The sequence below is a fragment of the Sparus aurata genome, chromosome 16 (genome assembly GCF_900880675.1).
Source record: "Sparus aurata chromosome 16, fSpaAur1.1, whole genome shotgun sequence".
Classification (NCBI taxonomy): domain Eukaryota; kingdom Metazoa; phylum Chordata; class Actinopteri; order Spariformes; family Sparidae; genus Sparus; species Sparus aurata.
Window position 1 is genome coordinate 778,020 of NC_044202.1, and position 12,798 is coordinate 790,817.

The 12,798-nt window shown below is 40.9% G+C and overlaps 1 protein-coding gene across 1 annotated transcript; it reads left to right on the top strand.

Moving 5' to 3' along the window:
- Positions 1-295: 295 nt before the first annotated feature.
- LOC115566027 (NACHT, LRR and PYD domains-containing protein 14-like) lies at positions 296-12,073 on the top strand (the record flags this gene model as incomplete). Its single annotated transcript, XM_030391771.1, has 4 exons — positions 296-834; positions 7,470-7,646; positions 10,681-10,854; positions 11,908-12,073. Coding segments are annotated over exons 1-4 (1,056 nt in total), but the record flags the coding sequence as incomplete, so codon positions are not given.
- Between the last annotated feature and the right edge of the window lie 725 nt (positions 12,074-12,798).

Below are 12,798 nucleotides of genomic sequence, written 5' to 3' on the forward strand. Positions count from 1 at the left end.
GACAAAGAGGAAGAAGCAGAAGTACGATGAGGGACGTGAGACGAGTCCACAGGAGCTGACGGAGGCTGACAGGGAAGTTCTTCTGAAGCTGGGGAGGCTGGCGTATGAACATCTGGAGACAGGAAACATCATGTTCTACCAAGAAGACCTGGAGCGCTGTGGTCTTAATGTCACAGAGGCCTCGGTGTACTCAGGAGTTTGTACAGAGATCTTCAGAAGAGAGAGTGTGATCTTCCAGAAAACAGTCTACTGCTTTGTTCATCTGAGCGTTCAGGAGTTTCTGGCTGCAGTCTACATGTTCCACTGTTTCACCAACAGGAATACAAAGGTGGTGGAGAACTTCATGGGAGATTGGTATAACAGTTACCCATCCCTGGAAACCTTTCTCTACAGAGCCATGGAGAAATCCCTGGACAGTAAAAATGGCCACCTGGACCTGTTTGTTCGCTTCCTTCATGGCCTCTCTCTGAAGTCCAACCAGAGACTCTTAGCAGGCCTGCTGGGTCAGACAGACAACAGGCCAGAAATCATCCAGAGAGCCATCAACAACCTGAAGGAGATGAACAGAGATGAGATCTCTCCTGACAGAAGCATCAACATCTTCCACTGTCTGACGGAGATGAACGACCACTCAGTCCATCAGGAGATTCAAGAGTTCTTGAAGTCAGAGAACAGATCAGAGAAGAAACTCTCTGAGATCCACTGCTCAGCTCTGGCCTACATGCTGCAGATGTCAGAGGAGGTTCTGGATGAGTTGGACACACAGAAGTACAACACATCATGGGAGGGACGACAGAGACTGATTCCAGCTGTGAGGAACTGCAGAAAGGCTCGGTAAGTCCAGTCTTTCATCATCTTCTGTCTGTGTGTCTTTGGCTGATGGAGGCTCCACAAATCCAGCAGGAAAACTTGAAGACTTCAGAGTTTGTGTTGAAAATGTTCTGACAGTCATCGTTTGATCACAACAGAGTGACTTTAGTTTGAATAATGTCTGCACTGTGTTTCTATAATGTGTCAGTTTATTGTGATTATTATATACAGAAACACATATACATATACAGACATGTAATAACTGTAATTTGATGGAACTCATATCCCTTCAAGTTTAAGCTTTTTCATTATAGCTTTTATTCTCTTATTTCTATCATCATATATCTTCTCAGCAGTTTTTGTTTTATATGAAGGACTGTTCTGTTCATTTTCACTATTAATACAATATCTATGATTATTGATTGAGAGAATGTTAGGAGCCCAAAACATCCAAGTCTTCATCCCCATCATCCTCATTGGCTCTATATGATCTACAGAAGCAAACAGGCCATCAGAGAGAAGATTGTCTGTTGCTGTTCTGAAGTTTGGTGGTAAACAAACGTCACTGTGTTTCACATCATCATAATACAGTTATTAATCTGACAGACACAAACGGATACATGACCTCATCACTATGCAGCCTGCAAACAGCTACATTTAAAACAGCAATAATATTAAAATAAAGATGCAAGCAGCGATGAACGGGCCCTCGCAGGCGACGTGCGTCGGTGCATGTTGCTGTCGCCTGATTATTGAGTACGCATCTCTTAACTGTCCGTGCTTCGGACAGTGCAGGAAGGGGTTAAATGTAATTTAATTTAATGTGTCCAACATGTGCACTTTCACTATGATTGTATATTGGCCATTGTGTTCAGGGCTGGACTCTTATCAAACATGTTAACTTTGGTCCATATCGGAATGAGGAAGTTGTTCCTTTATAATTTGATGGCCTACTCCTGCTGGTATTAAATAATGTAAGCCCTGACAGACAGCGAAGCCCTGGTCACCTTTTGTGATGAGACGGGACCTTGGGACCATAAGCAAAGCTGTGGCGGTACAAGCAGACTCCTAAACCAAGGTTTGAATCCATTAGCAAGACAGCACTACCCTCTGGTGGAGAAGGCCTGAATGTACAATCAAAAGGGAAGGCAGTCAAGCTTTTGTTTCGTCATTTAGCAAAAAAAGCGTCACCTATTGGCCAATTTGCACCGAATGTTGCAAAAACCCTCATTGGGCCATGGAACACAATTAGCAAATGTTTTGTGGTAATTGGACTGTATTTGGTGAAGATATGCAAGTCTGTCTGTTTGACCACAATGTGCAGGAAATTGTTGTTTTATATTTTGTGCGGTTTTTTTGGACTATAACAATTCTTTTAATAACTTTTTGTCAGGAAGGTCCACAGAATGACAATGTGCAACATATTATGTTGGACTTATTGGTCAAAAATGGTTTAATCTTGATAATAGCGCCACCTACTGGTCATTTTTGGTGTGTGAGTTACAGGGGCCACTCTATACCACCCCTATGAATTTCATTGACATGAGTGCCAAATATTTAACTAGAAAAATTTGCATTTCCTGCGAAAATACAGTGTGAATGCTGAAGACTGAAGCGAAATCTGCTGAACGTACTGCCGGAAATGCATAAAACTATAGTCTGAATGGTTGGGATTTTGCAGAAAAAGCAGAATTTTCCAATAGCTGGTAAGGCAGAAAGGCTTAAAAGTAATAGGTTTAATGGACTAACAAAGTTGAACATTTTGATAGCTGAACAGTTTCTCTACCTAAACATGAAGTTGTTTGTTTGAAGGAGTTGAAAAGGCAGAAACATGAATATCTAAAAAGGATAAAAAGCTGTAGAGTAATAGGGCTAAAAGAGCTTAAAAAGGTGAAAAGTTAAGGGCTGACGAGGACCAAAACATTTTAAAAATGTGAAAAAGGATGAAAAGCTGTAGAGTAAGAGGGCTGGAAAAGGTTAAAAAGGTGAAAAGGATGAAAAGGTAAAAAGATGTGGAGTAAGAGGGTTGGAAGAGGTTAAAAAGGTGAAAAGAATATAAAAATCTGTAGATTAAGAGGGCTGGAAGACATAAAAATGGTGATAAGATATGAAAAGTTGTAGAGTAAGAGGGCTGGAAGAGGTTAAAAAGGTGAAAAGAATATGAAAAGGTAAAAAAGTTTAAGGATGAAAGAGCTCAAATAGTTCAGAAAAGGATGATAAGGTAAAAAGATGTAGAGTAAGAGGGTTGGAAGAGGTTAAATAGGTGAAAAGGGGCTAAAAAGGATGACAAGCAGTAGAGTAAGAGGGCTGGAAGAGGTTAAATAGATGAAAAAATATGAACAGTTGTAGAGTAAGAGGGCTGGAAGAGCTTAAAAAGATGAAAAATTATGAAAATCTGTAGATTAAGAGGGCTGGAAGAGGTTAAAATGTGAAAAAAGGATGAAAAGTTGTAAAGTAAGAAGGGATTGAAGAGGTTAAGAAGGTGAAAAAGCATGAAAAGTTGTAGAGTAAGAAGGTCTGGAAGAGGTTATTGAGGTGAAAAAATGTGACAAGCTGTGGAGAAAGAGGGCTGGAAGAGGTTAAAATGGTGAAAAGGGGCTAAAAAGGATGACAAGCAGTAGAGTAAGAGGGCTGGAGGAGGTTAAAAGGGTGAAAACATGAAAGTTGTAGAGTAAGAAGGGATTGAAGAGGTTAAGAAGGTGAAAAAGTAGGAAAAGTTGTAGAGTAAGAAGGTCTGGAAGAGGTTAAACAGGTGAAAACATGTGAAAAGCTGTGGAGAAAGAGGGCTGGAAGAGGTTAAAATGGTGAAAAAAGGCTAAAAAGGATGATAAGCAGTAGAGTAAGAGGGCTGGAGGAGGTTAAAATGGTGAAAAAAGGCTCAAAAGGATGATAAGCAGTAGAGTAAGAGGGCTGGAAGAGGTTAAAATGGTGAAAAAAGGATGCAAATGTATCAAAGTTAAAGGGCGAAAGAGCTCAAATACGTGAAAAAAGGATGAAAAGGTAAAAGATGTAGAGTAAGAGTGCTGGAAGAGCTTAAAATGGCCACACATACGCTGGATCAGGAGCAACCATGGAGCAAGCCAACAAGATTTTCTAGATTTCTATGTATATATTGCCTATGTCAAGTGAAAGATGTGGAATCCAGATCCAGCTGAAGAGAATTCTTTCTCCAGATTTTCCAGCTGCTCTACACTGTAGCGATGATGTCACACACGCTGGCTCACGCAATACACACCAATTCTTCAGATACACACGCGGAGAAGTACAGAGTGTAAGATCAAAGTGTCCCCATTAGAAACGACTGGGAGAACCTCTCCCAAACTCCTACGATTTCTGAAAGAACGGTAATGGTAATCGCCATATAATGTGTATGTTGAGTGACAGGAGACCTTGCTGAACACGGTGATGTTATTTTCATTTTGGTCGAGTGAGAAATGAGGGCACAGCAGCGAGAGACAAATCAGGTACCGTCTGCTCTCGGCCAGAAATCTGGGCTCAAAATTAACATTGCGGCTTATGGACCAAGGTTTTGGGTTCGTGTCGCTCCCGGGCTTCTAAATCCAAAACTGTAAGTCCCACATCTGAACTGAGGCAACCAGCTGACACCCAAGAAGTTTTCCTACATTTCTATCCATATATTGTCTGTGTCAAGTAAAAGATTTGGGATCAAAATTAAGCTGAAGACAGTTTTCTTCTCCCATTCTTCGAACAGCTCCCCACTCTAGCGATGATGTCACCCACTCTAGCTCACGCAATACACACCCATTATAAAATCAGAAGAGGGGCTAAAAATCCTTAAAACTAAAACTGCGATATTTTCTGAACCGTACTAAATTTTTAAAAACTGAATACACTGACAATAGTTCAAGGTCTTGAGACCGTTTTAAAGTTGGAATGGTGTCTCTCGCTCAACGTATGAGGAACAAGATGAGGTTGAAAGTCAGTGAGTTTTGAAGAGGATTTGAAGCTTTTCCCATTTGATTCAATGTTAATTTTTTTGGGGAAAAAGCTGAATTATTGAAAAATTGAAAAGCAGAATGTTGAAAGAGTTGAACGAGCTGAACATTTGAATGTTTGAATGGTTTGAATAGCTGAACGTATGCTGAAGTTATAGCAGAATGAAAATTGAAAAAAATCCCCATAAGGATGAATGGGAAAAATTTGGCAGAAAAAGCTGAATATTTCCAAAAGTATAAGAAAAATAGACGCCATCATGTCCTAAACAAGCTGAACGTTTTGATATTTGAATGGTTTGAATCGGTCAAGATTTGTAGGAGGAGATATGTGCCAAACAGCGTACGGAAGAATAATGATAAACTTTACAAGAACAATACGCTTGCAGCATTCACACTAATTAGACTGCCACCAGAGCGCCACCTAGTTGCGGATTTGTAACACTTTTGTCAGCTATCCTAAGGAGGGCATTGGCAATGATTGTACCAAGGTTTGTCTCGATCCAACCAACCGATGTGGAGATATAAAATACTTGAATTTAAAGACCGCCACCTTGTGGTCATCGGCCAAAATTTTGCACAGAGCCCCAGGGGCTCATGGGGAAGTAGGAACCTGAGTTTCATGTCATTCGGACACACCAAAGTGGAGAAAAATGGTAGGCGGAAATGGGCATAGCCTATATAACGACATTCAACACAGTTGAGGCAACATGTGGATACAAGGTTTTTGAATGTACGATAAGCTATCTGGGAGTTATAGGCCAAAACACGCTTTCCTTGATTATAACGTTTTCATCCATGTTCAGGCAGTGAAAAATGCGGTCTACTGGGACAAAAAATAGTAATTCGAAAAACAATAGGGCTTAAAAACATATATTGTTCTTTCTTTCACTCACTTCCAAAACAAATTCACAGCCCGGAGGTCAAGATCTTCATGACAGGAACACTAAATATATGAGGAGAAAACAGCGCTGTGGTCTTCACTGAAGCTGCAGCCACAGTCTGTGTGTTTATCAGCTGATTTTCTCAGACAGCAGCTCCTGAGATGACCTCAAGGTTCATTCTCTTAGAGCTCATCAGGTTCAGTTCAGTGGAGGATTTTTACCATCACCGAGCTCAGAGAAGAAATGATGCTGTTCAGCAGTTGGTGTTGATTATACTATTAATGCAACAGTCATCACATTAATATAAGAGATTAAAAGCAGATGAATAAGATGTATCAAAGATGCACAAAATATAAACAAGCACTTGAGTTTAATACTTGAGAGCATTTCCAAGTGGACGAAATACCACAACAGTACAGAAATATAACAGTCACGTGAAGTTTGCATAGCGCAGTGTCTTCCACAAAGATTTAGGAGACTTTCCTGACAACAATCTGAGAACAGTATTTATTATTGGGTCTATAATTCGGTGAGTCAGTGTCAGATTGTTATCTTACCTGTGTCGACGTCTGTGTCATGACTGCCAGCTGAACTTTTTTCACTGGCTCTTCTTCAGCTACAGCCACAGAGCTATCCAGCAGCTCTAATGGCTGAACGCTTGGCCTGTCGGCTAATACACGGTCCAGCTCTTCATAAAACGGACATGTAATCCGACCACTACCACTACATTGGTCCCAGTCTTAAGCCTCTTTGAACTTAGCCTTCAGGCTTTTCACTTTATGTTGGCATTGCAACCAAGTCCTTCTATGGCCCCCTTCGGACATTTCTCTCGAAATGCTTTCTTAAACGGATCGATTCCGATAGGACCCTTCAAGTTTAGCTTGCACAGAAGCGTCCCCCCAAATACTTAAGAGGTCTAAAACCTCACTGTCCCTCCACTGAACGTAGCCTTAGTTTTCTGCCACACATAGTGTTTTGCATTTAGGCCAAAAACTTAAATTTTGGTCTCATCTGACCAGAGCACCTTCCTCCACGTTTGCTGGTGATCTCTGCAGCTCCTCCAGAGTTATCATGGGCCTCTTGGCTGCTTCTCTGATCAATGCTCTCCCTGCCTGGCCTTCAGTTTCTCCCTGACCTGTCTGGTGTGTTCCTTGGGCTTCATGATGCTGTTTGTTCACTACTGTTCTCTAGCAAACCTCTGCGTCTTTCACAGAACAGCTGTATTTACACTGAGATTAGATTACACACAGGTGGACTCCATTCACTAATTAGGTGACTTCTGAAGGCAACTGGATTTTATTTAAGGGTATCAGAGTGAAGGGGGGTGAATACTTTTGCACACCACACTTTTTTGTTTTTTATTTAAAAAAAAAACAAAATTAAAACCATGTATCAATTTCCTTCCACTTCACAATTATGCACCGCTTGGTGTTGGTCTATCACATTAAATCCCAACAAAAAACATTTACATTTGTGGTTAAAACATGACAATGTGGAAAAGTTCAAGGGAGGTGAATACTTTTGGCGCTGTGCATGAAACATGTAATGAAGGACAGTATTTTTACCACGTCTTCTCGTCACTCATGTTACATTAGTCTTTTGACACTTTTGTCCAAAAAATGAATTTGTGGTTCATTATGTTGCTCAAGGACACGTGAACAGAAGGAGCACAAGTTTCAAACTACAAACCTGGTGATCAGTAACTGACCAGCTGAGATACAGCTGCACATGTTAATGAGCTCTGTAATGCGAAATGAATCAGTTTCATAATAAAGTGTCACATTTTATTTTAATTTAACTGTTTTATTATCTGGAATTACAGATTTATTGGCTGTGATCTGTCAGTGACTCACTGTGAAGTCGTGGCCTCAGCTCTGAGGTCCAACCCCTCCCATCTGACAGAACTGGACCTGAGTCAGAACAACTTCCTGCAGGATTCAGGAGTGAAGCTTCTCTGTTCTGGACTGCAGAGTCCAAACGCTCGACTGGAGACTCTGAGGTCAGTTCATGTGTTTTGCTCTTGTACAGCAGAGGAGGTTGGTCCTCTGTTTTTTAGAGGCAAGAGGAAGATCAATTTTTTTTTTAAAAAAGAGTAACTGGTTGAAATAAATCATTACCAAATCTCAGTATCATTTATAAAATATTATATATATCTTATATCACAAAAAAGAGTTTCTTCTTTGGAAGAAAATCCACTTAAAAGGGTTGAACAGCGACAGCTGCAGACGGAGGAGACAGAGCAGTCTGTGAGAGGAGCAGGGAGCAGGAAGGTGAGGATAGAGGAGGACGGAGATCTCCTTCCATTCACTCAATGCATTCAGGATTTTTTTCATGCTGATCTATGATTGGCTAAGACACTTAAAATGACGCACTAAGGGAGGACGTCCTCCCTTACCAATCAGCAACCAGAATACAAGATTGACAGTAGGTTGGTCCAATAACAGTTCCCAAATGTCATTCTCACATTTATACAACCGTAAACAAAAAATACTTTGATGTATTGTACAGCTTTCACTGCCAGCCATGTTGGGCAAGAAATATGGAGTTTTCCGCGTATTGGAATCGGTTTCAAGGAAATATGAGCACATTTCTGTAAGAAAAAAAACTGTCCGGAGAAATCAGAGAGAAGCAGTCAGAAAGATAATTCATAGTTTTCGTTTCGTTCGTCCTGCTGGAGGACATAACGTTAGTGGCATGACCAGGCGATTGTGATGAGTGATGAGTGTGATGTCCAATGCTGTTGTTAAGTATGTACACTGATTGCTGCGGTAGCACAGTGAGTAGAGCAGTTACCTGCCATACAGGTGACTGGGGATCAAATCCCGTAAGGGGTATACAATGGTATTTTTTTGTCTTGTAGCCATTTAATAAAATATTTTTTAAAGAATTCTTGTAAGTCATTGTTTTATTGCTTAATTTTCATTGAATATAAGAAAGTAGGGATAAGTAGTTGACTTGTATAAAATAACATGACACCGTGGACTGGTTTTCCTTCTGTCCTCCCCAATTTTTTCAGTCACCAGCCGCCACTGATGTACAGTGTTTATTCACAAAATTTAAATCATAACAGAAGGTTTAAATTCTCTTCAGTTCTCTTCACAAATCACAACAACTGTTTTTGAAGTTTGTCAGTTGCCCCATTCACACTTTTGTATGGATGCAGGGCTCCTGCACCAATTCCCCGCCTTCTCCTCCGTGCGAATGTCTCAGAGGCGATGAAGGGTGAAATTTCACTCCAGTGCTGATCCGCCTCTGGAGTATCAGAGGCGGATCATTGGCGAACGGAACCAGTCTGAATGGATAAGCTGGCCACGCACATCGAGTGTGTGTCGGTCTGACAATCTGATAACTGCACAGGTCCGTCACTCAACAAAATAAAGAGAAATCAGAATCAGAAAACCTTTAATGTCCTGAAATTTGTCCTGAAATTTGTTTGTCACAGCAGCGACAGAATATTACAAAAACAGAAGCATATTACAAGAACAGTAACCATAGCAAAAATAAGCAATAACATTAAAAAAGGGAAGAAATAGACATATTAACAGCAGGTTTTTGTTTTGTTTTGTTTGGGACGTAGATTTTAGATACAGATAATAAATATGAATATAAATATGGAATAAATATGGGTGTTAAGGAAATTGACCAGATTCACCAGAGTGCAAAACAGAAGTGACCTCAGTGCAGACATACTGCACAGTGCAGGGTACAGGGTGAGGTCAATAGGCTACTGGGAGCAGTGCTGGTTGTACAGTCTGACAGCAGCAGGAAGGACCTGTGATACCTCTCCTTCACACACTGAGGGTGTATCAGTCTGTTGCTGAAGGAGCTGCTCGGTGCTGTGACAGTGACCTGCAGGTTGGACTCCTGCATCAGCAGTGATGACATCATCATCCTGCTCTCTCCCACCACCTGCACTGAGTCAAGAGGGCATCCCAGGATGGAGATGGCCTTCTTGATAAGTTTATCCAGTCTCCTCCTGTCTGCTGCTGAGATGCTGCTGCTCCAGCAGACTACTCCATAGAAAATGTCTGATGCCACCACAGAGTCATAGAAAGAGGTCAGGAGGTCCCCCTGCACCCCAAAGGACCTGAGCTTCCTCAGCAGATACAGTCTGCTCTGACCTTTCTTGTATGTAGCTGCAGTGTGATCAGTCCAGTCCAGTTTATTGTTCAGGTGAACTCCCAGGTACCTGTAAGATGTTACCATCTCAATGTCTGTTCCCAGGATGTTCACCTGTGTGCAGGGTTGTTTGTGCCTGCGGTAATCCCCCACCAGCTCTTTGGTCTTCCCGGCGTTGAGCTGGAGGTGGTTCCGCTGGCACCCACAAAGCAACATTACATGACCAAAAAACTGTTAGTTACTGTAAGTGTCTTTGGCAATTTATATGAAGAAAAAAATACCGATATGGAAAAGCGATTACGTAATTACGTAATTTAGAGCAAAAAACGCAACCAGGATGTTTGGTGAGTCAGGATCTCAATCACAATACATTATAACAGCATCCAAATAATTATAAACAGGCAGCAGGTACATCTTTAGATTAACAGGGGGACACCTGGGAAACACCTTGAAAACACACAAATGTCATTATCATGACGTGTACCGTCATGCCTCTTTAGGAGCAGCATCTCTGTGTGAAAAGGGCTAGTGTGAACACTTTGGTTCAGAGTTTAGTTTGAACTCAAACTGGACTGATGTTAGTGAGGAAACTGTAGGATTTATCCTTCAGTGTGCTGAGAAATGAAATTAGTATTTGTGTTTTATTTTCATGTGAGACATCAATTTATATAAAAACCTAAAGGACTTCAACACATTTTCAGGAATAATGTTGTTTTAAACAACCTTCAGAACACAAGATTTTGCAGGAACTGATGTTTCTACATAAAGCTGCTCTCACACAGACACAGACAGACAGACACACACACAAACACAGACACAGAGTTGATGTTTGGATGATGTCTGTAGAAGCTGATCCACAATAACAAAATGACAAAGTCACTCAAATGATTATAAATTGATTTTTATTTATTCAGATTTAGTGGCTGCAGTTTGTCAAAGATCAGCTGTGATTCTCTGGCCTCAGCACTAAAGTCCAACCCCTTCCATCTGAGAGAGCTGGACCTGAGTGACAACTGCCTGCTGGATTCAGGAGTGAAGCTGCTGGGTGATATTCTGCAGAATCCACACTGTAGACTGGAGTCTCTGAGGTCAGACACTTCTCTTTTTTTTTTACTTCTGTGCTGTGATTAATATGATGTGGACATTGTGTTGACACTAATCTACAGATGTATGCTGATATAGTGATGATCAACTCTGAGTATCTTAAAGTCTTTGTAAAGCAAAATCAGCCATTTTCTTCTAAACACATTAAACAGGTCATAAATGTGTTTACTTAAAACATGTACAAGCCATTCGACCATTTAGAATTTAATTTTGGAGCTAGGCTCACAAACTATGGGCGTGGCTCCAGCGCCTCTAACTGACACGCCCACAGCGTTTCACAGCAGAAAGTGCTTGTTTTTCCACAAACTCACACAAATTTATTTCTGCTTTACACGCCCTTTATTGTTAAAGTATGTTTCTTTTTCTGTGGTTTAGTCTATTGACTGTGGCAGAGCAATGTTGAGCTGCACATTTAAAACCTTCATAAAACAAGAAAAATCTACATTGGCTAATTCACTGTGAATCTCTGAAACTCTCGATCTTTACATTAAATGTCACCTACTGATTTTAAATAAATGATGATATAATGAACATCCAACGGGTTTATGAAGCTATGTGACACTGTGGTGACTAAAGAGTTTAAACTGAAGATGCTTTGATTTGATGACTCCGCTGTTCCCTTAAAGAAATATTATAGATGGCTTTTGTTCCCATTTCCCCCAAATTTCATTCTGACATGTTTGTCATCTTTGGAAACTTTGTAATCTTGAGTCGAATCTTAAATCAGTTTCCGTGGGTTTTTATTTGTCTTTGGCTGCAAAACATCAGTTTGTATTAAAGGAGCCTCTGGTGGAGTTGACAGAGTTTAAGAGGTGAAGTCACCACATCTCAGCACGTTGTCATCAATATTAATGAGAGTTCACTTTGTATGTTTGATAGTTTTGAACCTGCATCCTGTTGGGTTCAGGTGTTGGAGTTTCCATTTTCCAAACTCCTACATTGTAAACATTCTTTAGCTCTGAACAGATTATTAAACACTGAATGATTTTAAGCAGGAACATTGTCTTCTAAACTTATATCATTTATTCTATATTCAGATTGAGGGGCTGCTGGTTGTCAGAGATCAGCTGTGCTTCTCTGGCCTCAGCTCTGAAGTCCAACCCCTCCCATCTGAGAGAGCTGGACCTGAGTGAAAATAAGCTGCAGGATTCAGGAGTGAAGCTGCTGTCTGATCTGAAGGAGAGTCCACACTGTAGACTGGAGACTCTGAGGTCAGTAGAGGGTTGGAGCCAGTTCATGCTGGTTCCTGCAGTATTTACTGAACACATTTAGTATCAAAGTAAAGATCCAGTATTTCCTGGTTCCCTTAGTGCAGCTGTGAGAGGAGAACGGTGACATGCTTCAGGATCTCAAAGTGTTTGATCTCTCATTTCAACACTAAAGAACTGATCAGTTCATATTTGTCACAGCTGACTGGAGACTCCTTTCAGACTATCCTGGAGTGTCTCAAGGAGATTAATGACTGGATGGGGGATAATTTCCTACAGCTTAACAACAACAAAACAGAAGTGATCATCATTAGCCCCTCCAGAACCAAAAATCCCATCTTTATTGACCTAGTAGTCTAACCTCATTCACAAAACCTTCTGCAAGAAATCTGGGTGTCATTTTTGATTCGGAGCTATGCTTTAATAAGCAAAATGTCCTCCGTAACTAAGAACAGCTTCTACCAGCTCAGCATTATATCTCTAAACTAAAACACTCCCTACCATACCACGATCTGGAAAAAGTTATCTTATAACATCACGTCTGGACTACTGCAACTCCCTCTACCTTGGTCTCTCCAGTCCCTCATATCACGCCTTCAAATGGTTCAGAATGCTGCAGCAAGACTGTTGACTGGGTCAAAAAAGTGGGAGCATATCACACCCATTCTTGCATCCCTCCCTTCACTGGCTGCCAGTACAACAAAGGATCCATTTCAAGAC